The 27827-nt window shown below is 32.3% G+C and overlaps 1 protein-coding gene across 2 annotated transcripts in view; it reads left to right on the forward strand.

Moving 5' to 3' along the window:
- LOC148273096 (fatty acyl-CoA reductase wat-like) overlaps positions 1 to 27827 on the forward strand; it is an 84049-nt gene that overhangs the window by 21524 nt on the left and 34698 nt on the right. For both annotated transcript variants that reach the window (XM_088239147.1, XM_088239148.1), the window contains exons 2-6: positions 5008 to 5163; positions 10892 to 11007; positions 17096 to 17218; positions 23427 to 23552; positions 24325 to 24470. In XM_088239147.1, the coding sequence (XP_088095273.1) occupies positions 5019 to 5163; positions 10892 to 11007; positions 17096 to 17218; positions 23427 to 23552; positions 24325 to 24470 (656 nt within the window). In that variant the 5' untranslated portion in view covers positions 5008 to 5018. The remainder of the gene's footprint in view (positions 1 to 5007; positions 5164 to 10891; positions 11008 to 17095; positions 17219 to 23426; positions 23553 to 24324; positions 24471 to 27827) is intronic.

Genomic DNA, 27827 nt, shown 5'->3' on the forward strand with positions numbered 1-27827 from the left:
GTGTAAAAAATAAGGTTCTCAAATTTGTTTCAGGTTTAAGGTTTTTTTTGTAAAATATTGACCAGTTTTCTAATTTTCCATAAAAAAAAAAGAAATTTAAGCTTGTTGCAACAGAGAGGGAAAACATTTTTTGCAATAAGTTTAAATATGAAAAACTCCCAAGGGAGGAAATCTAGCCAGTCTGCAAGCATTTGAACATACTCAATCCTAACGCTTGTATATACCTGCGTGAAAAATTTCAACGCTTATCAGTTCATGGTTTACCTCTTCGTTCTAATTCTCAAGGCACTCTCTTAATACCCATCCACAATTCCTCTTTCTTCTCTAACTCATATAGTGTCCATGCGGCTCGACTGTGGAATCATCTCCCATCCACCATCAAAGATGTTACTACATTAGCTCTGTTTAAATCACGTCCGAAGAAACATCTCCGTTCTCTTCCTTAATCTCTCCTCCTTTCATTTTTCCCCTTTTTTCCTTTTCCCCATTGAGTAATAGTTTTGATTTAAGGTAATTTATAAACAAATACGTTTATTTCTATTTTTATATATCTTTAAATAAAAAAAAAATATTACATATTAAATTTGTTTTATTATTTATTATACTATATGATTTATGTTTAAGTAACAAGTATTCTTGGCACATATATATACTTTATATTTGTATAATAACGATTTTTAATTTCTTACATTTAATAAGCTAGGCATTTATAATTAAGTAGTTTTATTTTTTTTGTTATTGTTATATTAGTATAGAACTACATATGCTTTAAAATAAAAAAAATCTCCACCTTAGAACAGGCCGAGCCATGTTAGATGGAGACTATCCTAAATAGTCAACACTAGGAGTACTTTATTGTTTCATTGCTCCAGTACTTCTTCCAACCAACAAAACAATTTCTTGATACCGAGACTGCATAGGTTAGGTAACACTTATGGAACGGCTGCAGACATTCTGTCCAATTCTTTACCATCTTATAAGTCCACAATATCAAGTTTATTTGTGGCTGCTCGTCAAACTATTATTGACAATTCAATTTTATAAATTAAAAAAAAAAACTTATTTATTTATTTTCATTACCTTATACTTGTTTTTTATTTTTTACTATTATATCAAATTGCATTGTAGTATTGGCAAATACGCATTTCATAGATACATATTTTTATTTCTTATTTTTTCGTGATAATATATGCTTGCTTGTTTATTGACTTAACTTAAAAATGTCTTTCTTGCTTACCGCAACACTTTATTTATTGTTTGCTTTACAGAATTTATGCCATAAGCTTATATCTTTGCATTTTTTGTTTATATGCTTACTGTTTTTTCTTGCATGCCTTTATTTTTATTGTTTTTTTTTTTTACTTTGAAAAACTTTTTATCATATCCTTTTTAACTAATTTCACAATTTTTTTTATCTGTATGTTCTGTTTATTATTTAGTATGTTAGCATGTATTTCATTTTTATTTTTTGTAAATGCCTTTTGGACGTTAATGAACAAAATAAATAAATAAATAGAAAAATGTCCGTTTTCATTTTCTATTTATATTAACTTTATGCAAAGGAGTGAAACAGGGATGTGTGATATCACCATGGCTGTTCAGCGTGTATATCGATAACTGCATGAAAGACAGTAAAGGCTTAAGAATAGGAGCAAAAATGGGTGATTTAAATGTCAATTGTCTTTTGTATACTGACCATACCGTGCTTCTTGCTAAAACAAAGAGGAACTGCAATTCTTGGTAACAAAGGTCTACGATGCATGCGAGGGAAGCGATTTGCTGATGAATGTCGATAAATCGAATGTGATGGTTTTTGAAAGAAATGAAAGTATGACTAAATGTGAAATCACTGTGAATGGAGTTATACTAAAACAGGTAGGGGAACTTGTGTATCTAGGTAGTATGTTTACTAGGGATGGAATGACTGAGAAAGATAATGAAAGGAGGGTGAGTGCCGGGAACAGAGTGAACGGAGCACTTAAATCAACCTTGGCAAATAAATGTTTAGCGCAAAAGGCAAAATAAGCAGTTCACAACGGAATCCTGGTCCCGACCTTGATGTATGGGAGCGAAGTATTGACTTGGAAAAACAGGGATGAAAGTGGGCTGAATGCTGTCGAAATGCGATCTCTGAGGCGAATGTGTGGTAAAACTATGTACGGTAGATGCACAAATGTTGAGATCCGTACCTTATGTAAGGCTGAGACAAGCATTATCGACAAAATCAAGAAAGTAGCTCTGCGCTGGTTTGGACATGTAGAGCGAACGGAGAGCGAGAGAACGGCTAAGAATATTTACAATGCGAATGTTGATGGATGCAGAAATAGAGGTAGACCGAGAAAGACATGGCATGACCAAATCCAACAAATACTTGAAGATGAACATGTCAAAAGTCGGAATAATCGGCGCGCGTGCGCGAGAAGATGTATGAATGTAGAAGAAGCGAGATCTGTATGCAAAGATAGAGTGATGTGGCCTTCTATCATCTCTGCCTACCCTTACGGGGAAACGGCGTGATGATTTGTTGTTCTTGTTGTTGTTATGCAATAAATTTATAAAAAAAACTTTTAAAAATTGCCGGGTTCAGCTGGTTACCTCGTAAAATTAAATAATACTTTAAATTAAATATTATATTAACCATACGTTAACGGAAACTCCACTTTATTTTAAAAAGCCAACACGTTTCCTATGGACTTTAATATCATTATTAACACGACTCTTAACAAACAAGGTGAAATCAATTAAACGCAAGTGTGTTTTTTAATTGGATATAATTAATTAGTTGACTTTCCAACGCATTTTATGAAATAATATGTTATTTTCCTTAAACTCGAAACTTAGACAAATTTGTTCGAGCGTCCATCGGGTCAATCAACATTTAAATATTGACAAACCACCGACCAAATTATAACAGAGTGACCCTGCGGTTTGTACTTTGGCAGCGTTAAGAGGCTACGCGGAGAAGAGCGGTTCGATGAATAGAAAGGTTTGTGGACTAGAGACGCAAGGCGGTAAAATTACCGCGGTATTTTACGGGAATTTTACCAGATTTTGGTAAAATAAGGTATTTTACGGTAATTTTCAGTTATGAATATGACAAATTTAAGTAAAAAACTTTTTTAATTTATTGCAACAGAGGGAAAACATTTTTGAGCGGGGAATATGAAAGTCTAGGCATTTACAAAGCTTATGACCTGGCATTGGCTGGTTTAAGTGACTGGTATGTTTGTTGGCAGACCTGAGAATTCTGGGCATAGGGGAATGGAAACCATAGTTAGTTCTATGGTTATCGGTATGATAGAGTAAGTTTTGTCCGAGGTTTCTAGTTGAGATATTTAATTTTATTAAGCTCAGTAGTTCAGGCGCATCAAAGAGTGAGTTGACAATTTTAAATAGGACTATAAGGTCGGATTTATTTCGTAATTGTGAATATCATGACCAAATGTGTTTTTTTTTAACAAATTTTAAGTTTGTTTGGCCTTGATAATTGTGACGTCAAGATGCGTGACGATGTTTTATTTCAATTTAAACGGTCACAAACAAAGTTCAAAATTTACACAAATCGTGACGTTTAAGGGGCGTGGCTAAAGCAATGGACAGTTTTCGTGGGAATAAAAAATTATACATTTATAAATATTTTCTATACAACTAATAAGTATTAAAAAAAAATTGTACTACGGCGGAGTAATTTTAAAAAAGTCATAGCTTCCTAGTATAAATATATTTATTTTTTCTTATATTTTTTTATAATTATATTTTTACTAAACAATGTTTGAAAATGATTTTGACAATGAATGAATTTGAATTTGCAGACTGGCTGAATTTCCCCCTTAGATAGTTATTCATATTTAAATTTATTTCAACAGAGAGGGAAAACATTTTTGAGAAGGGAATATGGAAGACTAGGCATTTACAGGGCTTTTAAACATGGGCGGAATGGTGGATGTTGTTACACAGTGTGTAAAGTGGCCACCTAAACCAGCCAATGACAGGTCAAGCCCTGTAAATGCCTAGACTTCCATATTCCCTTCTCAACAATGTTTTCCCTCTCTGTTGAAATAAATAAAAATATTTTTACTATATATTTTTTTTATTTGTTTATTAATATATACGCCCAATGAGCATTTTTTACTTCTTCTTTTACCAGGTAGTTAATTCAACAATGTTTGAGTTTGTCCAAATGCTTGCAGACTGGCTGGATTTCCTTCCTAGGGAGTTATTCATATTTAAATTTATCGCAAAACACAATCATGGGCGGAATAGTGAATGTTACACAGTGTGTAAAGTGGCCACTTAAACCAGCCAATGACTGGTCATAAGCCGTGTAAATGCCTAGACTTCTATATTCCCTTATTTAAGGTATTCTTCATCCCTGTTGTAATTTGTTAATTTTTCGAAATCCATTTCATATTTTTTTATCGGTATTCGTAATATGTTAATTAATACATTACTTTTTAAATTTTGAAATCGGGTTGTGGTCCTGTGGCTAGTGTCTCGGACTCACGGACCAAAGGTCCGTGGTTCGAATCCCACTCTACCCCAACTCGATTCCATTTTCTAATAGTGAGTTATTTACAACTCGTTGAAAATGGCCCTAAAAATTAAATATTTGGGTAAATCATAAGAACACAAATATTTCTTTTAAAAAATAAAAAAAATTATATAATTTCTCTAACGATTTTCTTTGTAACGGAAAAATAAGAAACCTGCTGACAAGCCGGCTTATATTTTATATTTTCTGTTCATGTTTACCTTTTTAAATAAAAATAAATACAAAAAAAAAAGATATTTTCCTATTGAATGCTCTAATTTTTACCGGGTGTAAGAAAAAAAAAATTGTATTTAATTTTCCGTAGCTCTGAACTTCCATGTTAGATAAATTATAAGAACGAATTTTTTTATATGCATCGAAAAATCGGGACACGAAAATGCTGAAATGTTGAAAAATGGAAAAAAAAAATAAAAACTCAAAAATAAATCATGTAATTTTTTTTTATTTCTTTTCAGAAAAAAGCAAAATGGCGTCGATAACCAACGGACAAAATGTCGTTTCTAGTGGCGCACAAAATCTACACAACCTCCCGCTGAACAAGACTGCAATACAGAATTTTTACTCGGGAAAAAATATTTTTATAACTGGTGGGACAGGCTTCCTAGGAAAACGTAAGTTGTATTACTTAATAATACGCTATGTCGTCATCATTTCCCTTTCCACGCCCAATGGTGCACAGGGCACTGCATTGGTAAACCAAATTCAGTGAAGTCATATAATCTGTTGCACGAAGGTAAGGTGTTAGGTCTCACGCTTCAGGTGAGAGTCAAAGAGTAATGAAATATAGCAGTTCAAAAAACCTTTAAAATTAATATTTCACATCTGTTTTGCTAAGAATCGAACCCATGACCTCACGAATGGTGGGCGAATTTATCACTACACAAATATTTGTTAAAAAATGGGACACGTTCAAATTTTACCGAATTTGACCACTGATTTTACCCAATTTGTGTATTACGACACATTATTCGTTGCGTCAAATCTTGCCCAGAATTTTCTACCATTTTCTGACCCAACTCAACACGTCAAGCATCAAAAAGATCTTGGCATTATTATTATTATAATGGATAACTTATATAGCGCCATTTTCGTAATATAATACCTCAAGGGCGCTTTACAAAGTGATTTTATAAAGATATAAATTTAATTTTAAGTTTTTTAATTTAATCAAATGATTTAGAGAACAAGTGGGTTTTAAGTTTCTTCCGAAACATCACTTCACTCTCACAAATGCGCAAATGCGCGTTCGCCGAATTTAGTGCGCTGTTTGCGTATAACTTTTCCTTTCGACGTAGATGTAGCTGATCTAAGCGTAAGACGTCTGTCAGCTAGTTCACCTGGAATGCAGAGTTCCCTTAAATATTCCACCCTCTGTGGAAAACGTAGCCAGTGTAATTCCCGAAGTAGTGGAGTGATATGAATGAACTTAGAGGTTCCAAAAATAAGTCTCGCTGCGGCATAATCGTATCAATGGATTTAATTGAGAAGCTAACATCACATCTATCGCCAAGAAAGCCAAATCAATTTATTTGATTAAGAAGACATTTCAAAATATTACTCCAGAGATATTTCTTAAAAGGTACATACAAGAACTATGTAAGACCCATGTTGAAGAATAAATACCAATCATAGAGCCTCCACTAAACATCGAGCTACCGAAAAAAGTCCAAAGATGTGCTATGAAAATCACAATTTTTTAAAATTTTCTATTAGGCATTCCATCCTAAAAATGATGAGTTTTGCCAAGAGTACCATCATTAGAAATATGATTGTAAGGTTTCATTTACTCATTGTTGAATTATGTCAAATATTTATAATTTTATTGACGTTTATAAGCGATTCAATGAAACCCATGTAAAGAATATACTTTACCAAGCAAAACTAAATATCTGTTTCTTAGTTGACAACCAAAGAATATGTGGTCTAGAGTCTCGTGGTCCAGACCACATTCACCATTGGGCTTCCCACAACATTAATTTTGAAAAAATGGCTGTTTAATAAAGCTAGAGATGGTTGCAAGTGACATGGGTCTTAAAATAAATACTTCTAAGACTAAATATATACCTTGAGGAACCCAAAAACATTCCACATAGATTAATTTAAGAATAATGTTCCTTCAATTCAGTGTCAAGAATGTGCAGATTAAATAACACCATTGAAAATGTAGAGATCGACATTTTTGACACTTGATTTTTTAGGTTTAAGAAGTGTATACAAAATGCGTTTTTATATTGATATATTAATTTTGTACATTTAATTTTGATGGATTACATTGCTGGTTTTGTTTCGATGCATATTTTGTTTATTGTAAAAACAATAAACAAAATACAATAAAAATTAGTATTTTATGAATTGTTTTTATTCGTTTTATATTAATGAATGAATTTTTTAAACATTAATTTTTATTGATGATTTTTATTGTTAATTTTATTTTAATACGTATTTTATTATTAAGTCGTACCATTTTTGCAATTTTATTTCAATTTTTACAATAATTTAAATTCAATTTAATCATTTATTTTGCTCATTTTATATAAATATGTATTTAGTTAGAGTTTACATGTAATTGATTAAAAATAAGTAGTTTCTATTTTTATTTTTATTGTTTCAATATTTATGTGTATTATGTATTATTTTTTTATTGTTTGAAAACCAAATAAATAAATGAATATGTTAGCAAGAAAGTCACAAATAAATTATGTACAGCAGGCAATTGACGTTGGGTCGCACCACATAGACAATGTCAACTCCTTAAAATATTTAGGTACTAAAATTAACAATTATACTACCGAGACTAAAGCACGGCTTTCGGTAGAAAACAGATGGCTTGTTTAAACAACAGAGATCCAAATTGCTCTCTAGAAAAACTAAGACCATTATTTATAAAACTCTCCTCAGACCGGTCATTGCATATGGTACCGAATGCTGGGTTATGACTAAAAGATATGAAAACATGGTGTTAGTATTTTGAAAGTAAAATATTAAGGAAGATATTTGGTGCTGTCCACCAAAACGGAGTGCGGAGGAGACGGTTTAATCATGAATTAGAGGCACTGTATGGCGAACCCAACATTGCACAATTCATCAAAATAAGAAAAATACAATGGTTGGGTCAAGTGCACGGAATGAATGATAATCATACCCCAAAAAATATTTTTTTATACCTCTCCGGAAGGCAGATGAAGCAGAGGCTGACCAAAATTAAGATGGCTGGATAATGTGGAAAGTGACATTAGAGCAATTGGCCTGTGGAACTGGAGAAGAGCCGCAGGGTGCAGGGAGGAATGGAGATTCTGGAGGGGGTCAGGGCCCACAATGGGCTGTAGCGCCACTGATGATGAGGTGGCTATTTGTGCTACAGACGCCAATTTGTAACCTACTAACGTTAGAGATCAATATTTTAGACTGCTTATTTAATGGAACCAAAGAGAGCTTGGAATTCTCTCTTAGATACTTTGGCAGAATGCTCTCTTACATTTGGAAATCAATTCCCACTGAGCGTTCCATTGAATTTTTGCCTCGTTTTGAGTTCGAGGGGACATGTCAGAAATACACACGATAGTTGAGAGAACGAGAGTTATCTATCGATGCCGCTTTTGCTAGTTTATCTACCATCTTATCACTCCAATACCCAGATATGCGAAATCCAGACTATGATTAGCTCTCTACCAGTTTTACTGAAGTTCCAGATACTAAATCTTATAAAACAGAGTATCTCACCATATATAAAGAGATTGTTGGAAATAAATTTAAAAATAGAAAAATCTCCAAATGACTCAAAAGGTTACCCAATAATGGTTAATTAAAAGCACTAGAACTTATTCTTTTCGTGGTGGTGAGGATCAGTGCTATGCAAACTCCTGACGTCACTGCGACCTGTGAAGATCTATTGTGACGGGTCTCCGTAAATAGTTATCACCCTCCAAGCCCAGGTCTATTAAGACCTGGCTACTATATGGAAGGCGAGAGTTTACATTTTGCGTAACCTCCCCCTTCAAGCCCCGATCCGTAAGTATCGAGGTATTAGAGAGGAGGAGAGCTCTTTAACGTTCTCAGGTTTAACCAGTGGTCCCCCGACTGAGACTTCTTTTATGATGTAAAGCATCACATTCACATAAAATGTGTTAAGATGTTTCCTCTCTGCACTGCAGAACCTACATCTAGATGTTTTGGAAAGGTTCATTCTAGCAAGGTGTTTGTTCAATCTGCAGTGCCCTGTAAGGGCTTTAGTGATAACCCTCACTTGATTTCGGCTAAGCTTGCTCTGTGGCTTGCATCATTGGAAGAACGACGGAAGAGACGTGACTTGATAGAAACTAATAAGCAAAATGATTATTATGACTGTCCCCTGCACGAGATGTATTAATTAAATCCCAACTCCAATAGTTTACGTGGTCATAACTGGAAGCTCTACCGTTTCCAATTTCACCTCAATCCCAAAAAATGTTCCTTTCCAGCAGGGTGGCTTCAGATCGTAATCAATTCCAAGCGTAGTTGTCCATTTCATTTCGGCCAACCACTTCAAAAGCCGTTTTGATTATTTTTTAAAGGAAGAACGCAAACAAATATCAAGAAAGAGGTATAGGCGCATCAGCAAAGGCTGTCGCTTATGGCAAAATATAATAATGTATTATTATTATCTTAACTTAAAATATTGACAAAACAAAATATATAACAATGTTTGATTATGTCCAAATGCTTGCAGACTGGCTGGATTTCATCCCTAGGGAGTTGTTCGTATTTAAATTTATTTCAACAGAGAGGGAAAAAGTTTTCGAGAAGGGAATATGGAAGTCTAGGGATTTACAGGGCTTATGACCTGTCATTGACCTGTCATTGTCATTGTAACCAGCCACTTAAACCAGCCAATGACAGGTCGTGAGCCCTGTAAATGCCTAGACTTCCATATTCCCTTCTCGAAAACTTTTTCCCTCTCTGTTGAAATAAATTTAAATACGAACAACTCCCTAGGGATGAAATCCAGCCAGTCTGCAAGCATTTGGACATAATCAAACATTGTTGAATTACTACCTGGTAAAAGAAGAAGTATAAAAATTGGAAAATTGTTTCCAGGCGTTGCCTAGTAGGTGATTTGGTTCAGCCGGATGAATCTCACCCACGTGATAAAGGTTTCAGCTCTTTTTCTTCACAAAAGTCAACAGATGGAAGAGTTGAGGAAATGTGGATGTTCAAACATGGGCAGAATGGTGAATGTTACACAGTGTGTAAAGTGGCCACTTAAACCAGCCAATGACAGGTCATAAGCCCTGTAAATGCCTAGACTTCCATATTCCCTTCTCGAAAACTTTTTCCCTCTCTGTTGAAATAAATTAAAAAATATATAACATTTAGTAAATCCACACTGGGACAGCCTAAACAAAACTTTCAATTAAAAATATGCTCAGAAATACTTGAATCAGTACACTATATGAAATAATTGGGAATAATTATTGATAAATATTTTGAATTCACACAGAACACATACAATATATAATACAAAAAATAAAAAAACTTTCCCATATCTTCAAGTCAATACGTAACATCTTATCCCTAATTAAATTCAAACAACTTTATTGTATTTAATGTAACTCAATTATAACAAATGGCATAATAGGATGGGGAGGCACTAGTAAATCAATATTAAAACCTCTCGAATCTGCTCAAAAATCAATAATTAAAATTATTTTTGAAAGGCCTTTAGGTACCCCAGCGTCAAGTTATTTGAGGAATTTGAGATCTTAGATATAATGAAATTATATATTTTTAGAATAATAATGTTTTGTGAAAGCAAAATTATTCTACCGAATCCCAAAAATAACACTCCCACACTACCAGAAGTCAAACTAGATTATGGGTCATGGGGTCTACCACAAACTCTGAATTTGGGCAAAGAAATTTCAGGTTTCCGAGCCCCAAAATATTTAATATGTTACCTAAACATTGGAAAACCATGATCCGGATTTTAATAAATAAATTTATAAAAAAATGGTTTTCGGTTTAGGTCGAGAAAAATCGGAAAATTTACTCAAAAACATTCTTAAATAATAAATGGTAGAAATTAATATTATATAACTGTACAGTAAATTAACTAGTAGGTAGTAATGCCAATGTTTATTTTTGTATAAAAATGTCTGCCTTAAAACAGGTTGTACCTAGTTAGGCAGACTAGACATGATCCAGAGAAATCTATTACCTAAGTGTGTATGTAGTAGATAAAGTAATTGTTATTTTAGTAAATAAACCATAAATATTATAATTATTATACCTAATACGAGCTTTACAGACTTTTGTATAAAACTACCTAGTAAAACATTGATTTATTTTCATTGTTATTTTTAGTTCTGGTTGAAAAACTACTGTGGTCATGTCCAGATATTGGGGACATATATCTGTTAGTTCGAGACAAGAAAGGGAAGGATTTACAGAGCAGAGTTGAGAATCTCATGGAATCAATGGTAATTATATTATAATACTGATTTATTATGCATAAATATTTATTTTATTTTATTTATTTATACATACGCCCAATGGGAATTTTTAAGGACATATTTACACATAGAAATTTATTATAAAAAAGTAGAAAGACACAATGGTATATAGTAGACTTAGTGGGAGTGGAAGCGGGAGAGAGGTGTTTATAATTGAATTTGATTCAGTGATCGTTTGAAAGAAGACAACTTGTTATCAAAGAAATCAAGACTGGTATGTTTGTTGGCAGACCTAAGAATTCTGGGCATAGGGGAATGAAAACTATAGTTAGTTCTGTGGTTATCGGTATGAAAAAGTAAGTTTAGTCTGAGGTTTCTAGTTGGGATATTTAATTTTATTGAGCTCAGTAGTTCAGGCGCATCAAAGAGTGAGTTGAGAATTTTAAATAGGTCTTGAAGAGAAGATATATTTAAGCTAGTTTCTAACTCATTATACGTATATTGGTTTCTGGATAAGCCCAACCTCCAGCCTATCTTTTTAAAAAATCGACGTTGAACTGATTCAATATTCTTGATACATAAATAATAAAGTCTTGGTGCAGATTCAAATGCATGGAAGCTAAGTAAGGAATTAGAAAAACAAGGATGATGGTAGGCTTAGCTCTTAAAAGACAGTGGAAAAAATACATTTGCGCGCGGTGATGCAACATCGTGCATTTTCCATAATTTATAAAAATAAACATTTAATTTGGCTCTGTTTTAGGAAAATAAATTGTAAGTCATAAATCATTAAGATTGATATATTTGGGTAAATTATACGAACGCTAATATTCCTTTTAAAAAAATAATACATAAACAAAGGCGTTTTTATTGATATTTTTATTAACTATGGTGTTTAATTATAAATTATTGATTGATTTGGTGTTTATTTTGTAGAACTTCATATTTAAACGTATAAAATTAGAAATTAAAACACTGATTATAGTCTACTGAACACTTTATTTAATTTTCACAAATATAAAAATAAAAACTTCGTGACAATTGTTTCGCCTTGTTGGGGCATTTTCAAACGAATGTGAAGATTAGATGGATTGAATGTCCTTATATAGTTAATATAATTCAAGGTACTTAAGTAGAAAATAAAGATAATCTTATGAACTATAGCATGTACATTAATCATAATTGAGGGAAAAACCAATGGTTGAGGGCGAGGCTAAGTGTTTAATAGGTAGTGGGGAATTTAGGTATTTATATTTGAATTTCGGGAAAAATATAAAGTTAGTGCTTCAAGTCCGATGTAAGTACGCGAACTGTCAAATACACGCGAAATAACGTATGCTAAATAAGTTTGAAATAAGTGAGGAATACTGATCAAATCGTGAAGTGAACATCATAATTCGACGTGCTTAAGTTTCTTGACTCTGAAGTGCAATTTGTTTTTTTGTTTTATCCTGTGAATAAATAAAAACATGTGAAATTTAAAACCTTCCAACCAGCGAACTGCGAACTGTCAAATACACGTGAAATAACGTGCGCTAAATATGTGAAGAATAATGATCAAATCGTAAAGTGAACTTCATAATTCGAAGTGTTTAAGTTTCATGACTCTGAAGAACAATTCGGTTTTTTGTTTTATCCTGTAAATAAATAAAAAATTGAGAAATTAAAAACCCAGAGTGAGCATATTGGACGAACAAACAGGCTGAACGTGTTGTGAACTCGCGCTAGTTAGTATTGTGTGTGCTACGCAATTAAACGAACAGTGTGGGCGAACAGTACAATTAAGCCACGCACCAGACAATTAAAGGCAGGAGACGGCTCACCGACACGTCCAGTAGGTGAGGAAAACAAAAATATTGAACTTCTTATAAAATCCATGCAACAAAGATTAGATGTTGTCGGAGAGTTAAAAAAGGAAATTAACGAACTTAAGGACACTCGCGAGTTTATTGCAACTCAATATGACGCAGTGTTTCGAGAGTTTCGGGAAAATAAAAAATGCATAAATTCCCTCATAAAAGAGGTAGAAATACTAAAAGAAGATAGCTCTAAAAAAGATGCGATTATCGTTAAAATGCAGGATCAAATCAATGAACTAATTGACCCATCAATGAAGACTTCAGTCGAAATATGTGGGGTTTCATCGCCTGAAAATGATCCTGAAGAGATTGTTAACAGAATTTGCGCAATAAAAGGAGTTAAAAAGGAGAGCATTATAAAGGTATCGATCAAGCAACCATATGATCCAAAAAGGCACAAAAGCATATTAGTTCAAATGAGAGATAGCAAAGCATGGGAAAAAATTTTACAAAAAACAAAACAACAAAATTTAACAAACTATATGATCGGCTGCAAGGGCGAACAATCTGTCTACATCAATGAATTAATCCCCGCCACAAAAAAAAGCTGCTTTGGCAAGCAAAGCAAGCCGCGAAAAAATTTAATTATGATTTTGTATGGATCAAAAATGGCAAGATAATGGTAAAACGGAACGCAGCGCAAACAAGGCCGTTTATCATAAATATGGAAATGGATATTGCGAAAATATTTCACTGTAACGTTACGGCGAGCGCGAGTCAAGAGCAAGCAAATGCACTAGACACGGGCGTAGGCGCTAACAAATAATTATCTATCGATAGCACTTATGCAGATACATATTACTGTAGCTAAAATATCATCACTACCGGCGCGGAATTCAACGATGACAATATCGTCTTCACCGCCCACCAGCAGATTGAGCAGTGGATGGCGTCGCTTCCGAAAACAAATAATCTAATTAATTTCTTACATTTAAATATACGAAGCTTGAGAAAAAACTTTGACCAACTATGTGTACTTTTAAAAAATACAAGTGACAACATCGACGTTATAATTTTAAGTGAAGTTAATATTAAATCAGATGCATCTCATCATTTTAACTTAAATGGATATGAAAAATATTTTAAACTGAGAAGTGACCGCCGTGGTGGTGGAATCATGGTATTTATAAAAAATACTTTTAAATGTACAGAAGTAGACCTAAATGCTAAAAACTACGAATGCTTATACCTACGAGTCACGCGTGATGGGTCCAAATTTAATATCATGTGCATATATCGCCCACCATCTATGCACAACCTCTTGTTTGTAAATGAAATTGAAGTATTTTTAAACAACTGCCCTAACAAAGAAAAATTAATTTTAATTGGAGATATGAACATAGACACTAAAGACAACAATAATATTTTATCACTTAGATATAAAGACATCTTGAGTAGTTATGGAATGGATGAATGCATACGCGACTACACTAGAGAAGAGATGAGCGGAGACAATACCTCGCAAACTTGTATCGATCACATTTTTACTCGCACCTACTTATACCCGATCCATTCCGCGGTCATTCAATACAAAATCTCCGACCATTACATCACGGTGCTCAGCGCGCCTCTAATACCTATGCCGAAACCTAGAACAACAAATAAAGTCAAGTCATTGGACAATAAAAAAATAGAACACATGCTGACGAATATAAAATGGGATCAAATTTCCGCTAAATATGACTGTCCATCGCTACTGCTCGATCAAATTGTCAATACTTTTCAAACAATATACGAACGATGTACATATGAAAAACAGGAACTGTCGAGTAAACAAAGTAACGAAGCTTGGATTACCCGAGACTTAAAGCATATGATGCGTGAGAGGGATATTGCGTTTAGAAAATGGAGAAGCAGTCCAACAAATAGTACATATAGAAAACACTACGTGAAGTTACGTAATAACACGACTCTGAAAATAAAAAAAACTAAAATAAAACATTTTCAAACCGAATTCGAAAAAAACCGAGGAAATATGATGAAAACCTGGAAAACCGTAAATCGCTTATTAGGAAAAAATGTAAACTCCCTTGATGACGTTGTCATGAAACACATGGGCTCAAATACAGAAATAAATGATATAGTAAATAATTTCGCCTCGAGTTTTGTAAATGAAGTAGAAAAAATAAAACATAACTGCAAAATTAAAACTCTATTGGATAACGTACATGTAAAAAAACAAATGCAATCATTGCGTATCCCATATGCGAGGCCCATTCAAATACAAAAAATTATAACCGAACTAAACTCACTAAAATCGCCAGGTATAGACTCAATAAGAATTCGGGATTTAAAATATGTAAAGGAAAATATCAGTCACTTGCTTTGTAAAATAATAAATCTGTGTCTAGAAAAGGGGATTTATCCTGATTGTCTAAAAATATCTATAATAAGGCCTATTTACAAAGGAAACTCTCACTTGGAATACTGTAACTATAGACCTATCTCTATATTGACTTGTATAAATAAAATATTTGAAACATTCTTGGTTCAGAACATAACAAAATATCTTGATAAGAATTCAATAATAAATTGTAAACAGTATGGGTTTCAAAAAAGAAAAAACACAACACAGTTATTGTCTGACTTTGCAAACAATATAAACCAAGCCTTAAATAACAAAAAACACGTGATTGTCATATTCGTCGATTATGCTAAAGCCTTCGACACCTTAGATCACTCTCGCCTTGTAGAATGTTTGGACGATGCTGGGATCAGAGGAAAGTATAAAGAACTACTCGCTAACTATCTCAAAAATCGAAATATAATTGTGAAAATACAAGACATATTCAGCAAAAAAGTACAAGTAAAAACGGGAGTAGCCCAGGGGTCAGTAATTGGTCCCCTAGAATACCTGATATACTGTAACTCTATGGCAAATGTCATACAACACTCACTGTGCTATCAGTTTGCAGATGATACGGCAATTGTTGCTATTGGAGACTCACAAATAGACGCGCAGCAAAAACTGCAATCGGATTTTAATCAAGTTTTAAGATGGTCACATGATTATAGCCTAACAATAAATATAAAAAAAACGAAAGCGTTACACATTACGTCCCCATATAATAGACCAAAAGAAGATTTGTTAATATATGCACACACTCACGAATGCTTGCATATCAATCTGCAAGACTGCAAATGCACAAAAATAGATCACGTATCAAATTATAAGTATTTAGGTATTATTATAGATTCCACTTTTAATTGGGAAGAACAGATAAAAACAGTTTGCAATAAGCTAAGAGTTTGCTTACTTAACATGTACCATTTAAAACCATACATACCATACCCAGTGCTGAGACTAGTTTACTTGGGGCTAGTTGACCCAATTATTCAATATGGATTAAGAATATGGGGATTAAGTTTTAAATCTTATACGGATAGAGTCTTGAGCTTACAGGTACAAATTTTAAAAATTATCGTACCTGTAAAAATAAAGAATGAGGCAAAAGACAACAATAAAATATTATTTGATTTTGTTAACGTTTTGCCAATTAACAAACAGTGTCAATATAAGATAATGACAGATCACTTCCTCGATTGCAATTTCAAATCCAAAATAAACCACCAGATCATGACCCGACAAGTATCGGCACAGCAGCTGATGGTACCACGACAAAAAAACTACTATGGTGACAGAACAATGGGTAGTGTAGTACCAAAACTGTACAATTTAATACCAGCCAAAAATCGTGAAGTAAAAAACCTAATTTCATTTAAAAAAATAGTCAAAAAATTATTAAACAGCAAGTGAAACTTAAGTGTATAAATATATCTTATTCTTTAATTATTATTAAACTATGTACTTACTTATAAATTAAAAAAAAAAAATGTAATGTAACCCGCAGACAAGCTTCGGCTTTGCGGGAACAAAAATACAATTTTGTATGTTATTTACTTGTTAAAATGAATAAAACTTAATAAAAAAAAAAATAAAAAAAAAATATAAACTTTATTTAAAACAGTTGACATTAGTTTGGCAGCTGTCATTTTAATCAAGCTATATTTCAAGGACTATAGTGAATTATTACTCTGAGATGCCCTAATAAGTTGAAATTAAAATAATTTTTAATAAATAAGGAACTAAAATGTTTTTCTTAAGTATTATTGATAGAAACTCAAACATTTAGTTTTCTTTTAAAATTATCTTAAAAGAAACAGACGCATTTTTAGTACGAGAATTTCTAGGTATTCAAGGAACCTGTGGCCTGTCGTTGGGTATCTCTACTTTCAGAAATATTTTTTTTTTTCAGGCATTTTGCAGAGTCAGGCGAGACGTTCCCGGATATATGGACAAAATCAGACCCATCGCTGGCGACTGCGTGCAACCGTTACTTGGAATTTCAGAACAGGATAGAAATATCATCATAAACGAGGTAAAAACCTACTAATATTGTTTTACATCAGTCTTTCTCAAAGTGGGCGATAACTAACAGTTGTGGGCGCTGAAGGCCTTCAGGGGGGCGGTAGAAAGCCCAAAAAAAATATATTTTCACTGATAATATTTCGTTAATCGCAAACTTTCAGATTTCTCCTTCTTTTGAAAAACACGCACTATCCTGGATTCGGACTAAAGACATTAACTCTTTTTTCCATGATATATTTTGTTGCCGTATAATAATAAGAAATGTTTTTATGCTTTTTATAATTTTTATTTCCTTTTTTGATTATTTTTATTTATTTATTTATTTGACACTTTATATACATTTACAATATATATTCATATAAGGGCGAGCATATTGCCTCAAGGCAATTTCTTCCTACCTACCCAAACCGTTTGAAAAAATTATAAATACGTGGACATATTGAATCTTACAATTTCATACAAAGATTAACAAAATAAAAATATATAAAAAAAATATGAAGAGAGCAGAGGGGATGGAAAGGAAAGAAGAATGATAAAGGAACAATTTAAATATTTAAGTATTTAAATATTTACTATGATACAATAAATTAAATAGTGGCAAAAAAATCATAAACATTTTTTGTATCCCTACCCACGAACATGCCATGGCTTTGTGGAATTTTTTCGTTGACTACTCTTAATGTTAATATGCATTTCATTGCTATGTATTTTTTTTTTTAATTATATTTTTTGGCACTAATGCAAGTTGTAAAAAAAAAATAAAGAAATAAAGTCACAAAATTTTGTATTAAAAATATCTAAAAGGGGACAACGTAAGTTAAATATGTAGCAGCGACAATAAATATCGAGTTTTTAACGTTTTTTTTTTGGGAAATGGATTATAAAAAAAATTATAAACACTTAGGCATAAAAAAAAATTGTTGATAAAACTAACCGGTTTAAGAAGAAGCATAAAAAAAAATAATAATCATAGTTTATTAACAAAAATAACAAATACTTTGTCTACTACATACACACTTAAGTAATAGATTTCTCTGGATCATGTCTAGTCTGCCTAACTAGGAACAACCTGTTTTAAGGCAGACATTTTTACGCAAAAATAAACAATGACATTACTACCTGTTTGTTAATTTACTATACAGTTATACAATATTAATTTATTATTTAGGAATGTATTTTGGGTCAATTTTCCGATTTTTCTCGACCTAAACCCAGTAACCAATTTTTTACAAATTTATTAAATTGAATCCGGGTCATGGTTTCGCAACCTTTGGGTAGCACACTGAATATTTTGGGGCCCAGAAACCTGAAATTTCTTTGCCCGAATTCAGAGTTTGCGGTAGACCCCATGAACCATCCTCTAGTTGGACTTCTGGTAGTATGGGAGTGTTCCTTTTGGGATTCGGCAGATTAATTTGCTTTCAAACATAATTATTCTAGAGATATATAATTGTCTTATATCTAAGATCTCAAATTCTTCAAATAACTTGACGCTGGGGTACCTGAAGGGCTATTTAAAAAATATTTTAATGATTGATTTAGAGCAGATTCGAGAGGTTTTAATATTGGTTTATTACCGCCTCCCCATCCCATTATGCCATTATAAGTTATAATTGAGTTACATAAAATATAATATAATTGTTTGAGTTTAATTAGGGATAAGATAGTAGGTGAAATAGTTAAGCCAGATGAATCTTACTAACAACAATAAAGTTTTAGCTCTTTTATCAAAAAAGTTCAACAGATGGAAGAGATGAGGAAATGTGGATGTTTAAACATGGGCGGAATAATGAATGTCACACAGTGTGTAAAGTTGCCAGTTAAACCAGCCAATGACAGGTCATAAGCCCTGTAAATGCCTAGACTTCCAGGGAATTAACCCTGAATGACGTGGAACGTAATAAATCGACATTTGTAATCTGGCTTTTTTGTATGAAGATTTGTATACACCCTTAAAATGGCGACAGCTTATACGATATTATGACCGAACAAAACTTATTTTAAAGAAAAACGAGATGCCGAGACTTTAGAGAAAAAGATTTAAGCATTACGTAAACAAAAAAATAAGGTCGTACCATATTTACAAATACGTCAAATACCTATTCGAACGATGACTGGTTTCAGTGATTTTATAATCTTTGAGATTTTTTTTCACTAGCTTACACGATTAAAATAAAAATAAAAAAAGATATTGAGCCCTAGAAGAAAGTTTAAATTTTGACAAAATATTTTTAGAATTTGGCTAGAAATATTACAAGTACTTTAAATATCCCATAAAAATATCACATTTTAGCATTTTTCAGGCCACTCCTCCCTAAGCTCTCTGTTGCAATAAATTTAGACGAAGTGTTTTCTTTTTTTTTTGCACTGCAACAGGCCAGAAGACCCTATCTATTATAGTAGTGAATTACAACACAGAATTCCCGGGCTTGAAAAAATCACATTTTATTCTTGTGCTCTCACCGGGAATCAAACCCGGAACTTTTTTGTGCTCAATTTGAGTGTCTTAACCACTACACGGAGGCCGCCGTTTATTTCCATATTTATTAATTTATTTTGAATTTTGAAATAGGGCAAATACATTATTTTGTGTCCTCTAATAATAACAATGTACATTATATATATATTTCCTAAACAGCTTAACCAATTTACGTGCGGTTTTCAACGAAATGTAGATCTTTGCACTGTGCGTGTTCGTAGGTATTAAATTTTTTTATGATCGAAAAAACAGTTAGAAACATAAATCTTTTTTTCATTGACCTACCAGGGTTGCATTCGAAGAGAATGCATATACAAAAACAATAAAAGGATCATAGAATTAAGAATAGACCAGAAACCGCATACGAACATCAAACAGAAGGCAACTCAACTACTCATAAATGAGTAGGTTTACGTTTTGACCCATTAGTTTCTTTGTAGACGTCGCTCAGTACGCAACTCCTAATTTGAATTCAACTATGCCGTGTTGTGTCTTTTTAAAGTGAAGAAATACTGCTAGCATCTTAAAGAAACAGGATGCAATCACATTTCATGTGTAATTAGCTAATGAATGTGTATATAACAAATGCATTACTTAAAAATTGATTTTTTTTCCCATCTGTCAGATTGTCGAAAAAACAAAATGGAAATTTCGTTAGTGTCGCCAGGGTAGTAAATTTTTTTACCCTTATTTGCTCATCTAATGAGAGAACTAATGAAAATTGAATCTCGAATTAAACAACTCTGTGGTGGACGTTTGACCGACATTATCTTCAAAACATCAAATATTATTTGAAATGATATAAAAATATCCGTTTCATGTCAAATAAAATTTGTTTTATATTTTAAGTTCAAAGTTCATTAATTCAATTACTCTTAATTAATGACCCTTTACTTATCTACTCTGTTGTGTCAATCAATGTTTTCACGTGCACAATAAAATTTTAGAGAAATTAACAGATTGCTTTTTTTACCTTACATTTGTGTTATGGTTATATTCTTCGCGATCTGGCAATATTACCCGGTGACTTCAAGTATGCGCGCGGTGAAAGTGTGTCTAAGAGGGGGAATTATTAGACACAGTTCGATGAATTCAAATATGATTCTACGCTCCTTCTGGACTATTCTTAATTCTATGGGAAGGATGTTGATTTTTTGTGTTTAAAAATAGTTTGTTTTTTAATGTTTACAAACAATATTCGCTTTTTATGGATCCCAATCAGATTATTTTCTTACATTTCTTATAACTTCTTCCCATTTATTTCTTTTTACTGGATTTTTGGTGATACTAAAATAATATTAACTGGCATTAAATACATTTATGAATAAAACTATTGGTGAGAAGAGCCGAGTTTAAAATTTGCAAAAAGAACTCTATATTTGAAAATTAATTATTTAACGTTTTAGAATACACCCATAAACAAGTACATAGGTACCTACTTATCAATGAAAAGTGTTTTCCAAGGTAATAGCAGGCAAGTCAAGGTTCAGGCAGGACAACGTCTGTCGGGTCCGCTAGTGTCTTATATAAAATCGAATTACGTGACTTTTTATTTAAAACACTATAAAAACCCTTCACATTTTGAGAACATTCATAAATACTGATTTAATTAGTCTGGTTTCCTCCTACCCGATCTATTAAAATATAAATTATAGGTGACATTAATTTGGGGACAGAAAATACTTTTTTGCGTCACCGCCACGTCACAGACAAAAATTACCATAGAAATTACACCAGTTATGGAAGGCTGAAGTCTGACAAAAATTAAGGAAATTATACGATTTTGCCATTTTAAAATGTGCTTCCAAAATCACGCTGTAAAAAATATAGCAAATAAATAATACAAGGAAAAAACAATTATTTTCAAAGACATTTCTGGTAAAAAAAAATACATTAAAAAGATTTAAACCAATCAAATATTGAAGACATTTGTTGTTTTTTCATAAAACCTAATGCTATATTTTTTTAATTGTAAAAAACACGTCGTTAAAAGTATTGTCCATCGCTTATTCTTCTTCTTTTGCCGTCCTTCTGGCAGGGGCGAATCGTGTACGAGTATAGAAGCGATTATGCGCAGCTTATTATTATATTTGACTACCCATAATAATGTTTTAAGGTAACTATATTTACAGAAAAACAAACAAACTTAGCTGTTAATATTAACATACGAGTATTACAACAGAAATGAAGAACAGTTTAGATAAGGTAATATAGAAGTCTAGGCATCTACAGGGCCTGTCAATGGCTGGTTTAAGTGGCCACTTTACACACTGTGTAACATTCACCATTTTGCTTATGTTTGAACATCCATATTTCTTCAATTCTTCCATTTGTTGATTTTAGTGAAGTTAAAGAGCTGAAACCTTTATAGTTGTGAAGAGATTCATCTGACTGAATTATTTCACATACTAGGCAACGCCTGAAAACAATTTTCCAATTTTTAAACTTCTTGATTTCATTACAATATTTTAGTTTGTCCAAATGTTTGTAGACAAAAGACTGGATTTCACTCCCCAGGGAGTCATTACGATTAACAAATTACAACAGGCATAAAGAATACCTTAAATAAGGGAATATAAAGTCTAGGCATTTACAGGTCTCATAATATGTCGTTGGAAGTGGCTACTTTATGTAGCATGTTTTTAGTAAAATTTTAAGACGAATATATTTTTTAATGTTTATTTGCTTCATTTTTAGTTGTGCAATTTTGAAAGAATGTCGTTTTAAAATGGCAAAATTGTCATCACCACAACCTATCCTTTTATTAGCCTTAATGTGACCACTTATTATCCCCAAAACCATAAAATTGGAAACAAAACAATAAAAGAACAAGGAACGACAGATATTGTTATTTATTTTCCAACTGAATAGTAAAGTTCACTTTTTAATTCACAAGCAAAATAATTCAGATCCTTATTCAATTGTTAAGCAATTTTTATTAGTCTTGGTTTTTAAATATTATTCCTATCTGCCATAGCTGAGGCAGAGCAAAGTTCAAACCTCTGACTTGTGATACCGCGACATAAATATTGTACATACCTCAGAAAAATAATGCGCCACGCTATAGAGGAGCCCGAACGCAGGAAAACCATTCTATGACTATTTGGAATTAAGTAAGCTAAAGTACGCAGCAAAATCATAACCATTGGCCGTACTCAGGTCGAGAATTGCCAAATGGATATCAAATTGCATTGTTAATACTCTTAAATATGTTCCAGTGTATTTTTTTGTTGTTGTTTTTTTACAATAAACACAATAACAAAACAAAGTATATAAAAAATAAAGCATAATTATATAGCAATGAAATACATATTAGTAGAAAATAGTAAACAAAAAATCCCACAAAGGCATGGCCTGTTCGTGGGTATACAAGAAAATGTAAATGAATTTTTGCTCCTATAATAAATAATAGACAGTTATAATATGTTTGTGTAACATAAGAAAGAAAAAATAAAATATTCTGTAAAAGATATGTTTTTTTTATAGTAATTAAAAAAGGAAATAAATACCATTGTAAAAAAACACAAAAATATTCCTTCGACGACAACGAGTTATAAGAAAAGAAAAGAAAAAGAATTCTCAGTACTCGTGTACTACCAAAAACCCTGGCAGTACGCAAGACGAATCCTAACATCTTCAACGAACTACTACAAACTGTTTCGATCTGATCATGAAATGTCAGGGAACTAATTTGCCCTACCTTTCCCTACAGGTCAATGTAAAGCATACTATTTTCTAGGTAAACATTGTGTTCCACGTCGCCGCATCCGTCCGATTCCACGAACCTCTTCCATTCGCTCTAGCTGTGAATGTGAGGGCCACAAAAGACGTTCTGGAACTAGTAAAACAGATGAAGAACTTAAAGGTATTTATTTTACGTTTTTTTAATCAATTTATGTATTTATTTGACAACTGTAGTCAGAAATTCTTTACTGGCTGTTTAACCCATCACGTAATTCAGACTAGTCTGCATTTTCCCCATCTATTTACAAATACAAGCTAGAATTTAATTAATCGAAAGTAGATAGCTGCTAAACTGCCGATATGCAAGCGAATTGCCCAATCAATGGGTGAATTCTGACTTGCATTTGTGCGGCTTCTGGGTGTGTAAAACAGCGCATGAGATCTCGCTCTAGTTTAATTATTGGGATCCGAATACCACCCCCGCAAGGGGAGGACAAAACAAAAGAACATGTGCGTTCCACTCGGAAGGAAGCACAGTCCCAACTGAATGAGCATCCCACAGGAACAGTTGCCTGTCCCACCATATTTTACCCACCTAGGCGTCCGCGCATCTGAGGAGCTCCCAACGCGATACCCAAGTCCGGACAAACTGACGGAAGGTGCAAAATTCGTACTGTTGGCCATCAGATCCACATTCCACGCTGGTCGCATGACCCCTGTCAGGCCATTTTGCATCTCATCTCTGGCATCATCTAGTAGCACACAGTGCCACAGGATGTGTTCGGCCGATTGATGGTTATCTCCGCAAGCACAGCTCGAGACAGGGGCAAATTCAAGTTTATGAAGCTCGTCTCTAAACTCCCCATGTCCCGAAACCACTTGTGCATCAGACTATGACCCTCGCAAACATAAATAATAAACACAAATTAATAATGTTGTCTTTTCTTTATTAGTCATTCGTTCACGTGTCTACCGCCTTCACTCACTGCTACGAAAACGAACTGGACGAGAAGTTCTACGATATGCCGATGGATCCAATCAGACTGATGAACTTTGTCGAAACCGCCGATCCTGACATCGTCCAGGGCATCACTAATCAGTAAGTGTGTCATTTTATTAAATGCACAAAATGCTCAATTTTCTCATAGAGCACAATTATATTTTTTTATATCCCGGCTTGTTAGAAATCTCCGTGTTAAAACACTTTGTATCCCGGAGCCGTGTAAACACGTGATTATATAACCACGCGTTGTATCCCGGTCCCGTGTTTTCGCGTGGCTTACCAGCTGTCTAAAAAAGTGTATTTTATTGACATCTAGTGACTTTTATTAATACTTTTTCGCTGCTGGTGAACCACGTAAAAAACACGGGACCGGGACACAACGCGTGGTTATTATAATCACGTGTTTACACGGCTGTGGGATACAAAGCACAGAAAAAGCAGTGAGGCCCTGTATATGTGCGAATATTGCAATGCGCAATGTGGCTATAAAGGCCAATGTTGGCAAAACCGCCATTCAAAAATCACTTATTAAATTGTTTCAAATAAATCTCAGAAGTTTCAATTGATTTAACCCAGTATTTTCATAATTATGACACTTTAAGAACCCCTTCACAAAGCATGAAATTTCACAAAAATGGGCCGGGTACAGGGTAAATTCTATGTATATTCGGCCGGTGCCCAAAGTGTTAAGTCGGGACTCTTCTATATATAAATCAAAAACATTTATTGACATATTAAACAATATACAAAATAATAATAGAAAAATATAAATAACTAGCGGACCCGACAGACGTTGTCCTGTCCGAACGTTAGCTTGCCTGCTATTTATTACCTTGGAAAAAGACTTTTCATTGATAAGAAGGTACCTAGGTACTTGTTTATGGTTCGATTCCAAAACATAAAATAAATGTTTTTTTCAAATATCGCATTCTAAACGTCAAACTCCGGTCTTCTTACCAACAGAGGGGTGTACTTATATAGGAATACTATTTTTAAGGATGTATTGAATTAAATATTACATTAGTATTACCAAAAATCCAGCAAAAAGAAATAAATGGGTAGAAATTATAAGGAATTTAAGGAAATAATCTGATTGAGATACACAAAAAAACTGTACTTTTTGTAGACATTCAAAACCAAACTTTTTTTATCCACAAAAAAACAACAACTTTCATATCATACGGGCATCAACTGGCATATTATTACCCAGATTAAATTGCCCAGATGCTAGTTCTGAACTGCTTGATAAGTTAGAACGATCGCAGATTTGACCAGATAACCGAATACCGCACGCAACTACACTAGCTCAGTTTTAGGCATAAAAAAAACATTCACATTCTATCACTTCTTCACAATATTTTGATGTTTTCAGGCAATGCCTAATAAGTTCATAATATTAATTAAGAAAAATATTTTTAAAAGGTTTCGTATGTGTGTATAAAATATTTTTTACTATTTTTTTCAGTCTAACCTCTTTCTTATCAAAATACACGTTTTCACCTTACTTACGCAAAAATTTCAAATAAATAAAATAAAATAAAATAAAATAAAATAAAATAAAATAAAATAAAATAAAATAAAATAAAATAAAATAAAATAAAATAAAATAAAATAAAATAAAATAAAATAAAATAAAATAAAATAAAATAAAATAAAATAAAATAAAATAAAATAAAATAAAATAAAATAAAATTTAAAAAAATAAAATAAAATAAAATACAATAAAATAAAATAAAATAAAATAAAATATTAGAAATTAAGTTCATGTTTATAACATCGCCATCATGTACACCTGTCTCTCCAATTTAACATAAATTTCACGTTTGATTTGAAGATTGATTAATTATTAATCGATTGGTATAAAATATGTACCTCCATATACCTTTAAAAACGTGTTTGAACAATACCGATGTGTTACACACGGTGTTAAGAAATTCTTAGCCTTGAATTTATTTAAAATGGAACTTTGTAATTTTTACTACATAAGAGTTTTATATATTTATTATAACACAATGATAGTCCTTAAAATAAAGCTTGATTAGAATGACAGGTGTCAAACTAATTTCATTAGTGATGAGAAATTACTGATCACTGATCAAATCGATTTTATCGGTTATTTCGTGCAATCATGAAACCCTGTTTCCAAAAATTGATATAAAAAACGCAAAAACAAGCCTATTATAGTATTTAACAAAATTATTCACCAAAAAATGAGACATTTATACTTTTTTCATGAACAACATCAAATTAATTATTTTTTTATTCGATCAAATTACATTGATCAATTTGTCCCATCTCCAACGTTTTTTCAAAATGATGTAACCTTGTAAGAACGTCGTTAATAATTAGGTTTTTTTTTTTTTTTTAGTTGAAAGCTGATTTTATATATTTATGTTGCTTTATATGATTGCAAAAAAAATATCAATTTTGGAAAGGATCAGAAGATTTATTGATAAGGACTCCTGCAAAACTATTTACAAAGCAATTATTGAACCACACGTTAACTACTGTAGTAGCATTTTATTTTTATCAAACAAAGAAAACATAGATAAACTAACTGTATTACAAAATAAAGCCTTTAGAATCATTTTGAAAAAAAACAGATATACGAGGGTAAAGTCGATGGTAAATGAAATGAAATTATTAACATATAAACAAAGAATATTTTACAATACAATGATATTTGTTCATAAAATTATAAACTCTAAGAAAAAAACAGAATTTTGGAAAAAAATTGATCGGAACCAGCATGAACACGATCACAATACTAGAGAAAAGAACAAAATTAGACTACCATTTAGGAAAAAGGCACAAAATTCAATTTTATTTAAAGCAATTAAAAAGTATTACGAAATGGAAAAAAATATTTATGAAGAAAAAAACATATCAAAATTTAAAATAATGGTCAAGACATATGTGATAAACAATTTATAAATTAAATATATTTTCAATGTTATTATTAGAACACACATAACAATATGTATGATATGTGTGCCCTACTTTAAGATTTAAATAAATAAATAAAAATAAATATGTCAAGCATTGCATTAAAAAAAAATAATCATGCCAGATACGAATGATTTCTCGTGTGTCAATATGAATCACTCTTTAGACGTCACTACAAATTTATGTCGTCACTTTTGCTGACAATTGTCATTCTAATCAAGCTATATTTTTAGGACTAGGATTCACACCCAGCCTCCGAGCGGGCTGGGTGTGAAATATAGTTCCTCTCTGCAACTTTAGTTCAAAATACAAAAATATGTGTTTTTAAATTAATTGTTATAAACATTGAGTTAAGTCGCTAAGGTGTGGACATGCTATAAACAAAGAGTGAGAAGAAAGATAATTCATTAAAAAAAATATTTTATACACGTTATTAAATTCAACCCTTTGTTCTAACCAAAATATATTCAAACGCCACAAACTCTCGTGATTTTATAACTGTGCTTC

This window comes from Micrasema longulum, unplaced genomic scaffold, assembly GCF_059751315.1.
Source record: "Micrasema longulum isolate JH-2025_06_02 unplaced genomic scaffold, ASM5975131v1 h1tg002077l, whole genome shotgun sequence".
Classification (NCBI taxonomy): Eukaryota; Metazoa; Arthropoda; class Insecta; order Trichoptera; family Brachycentridae; genus Micrasema; species Micrasema longulum.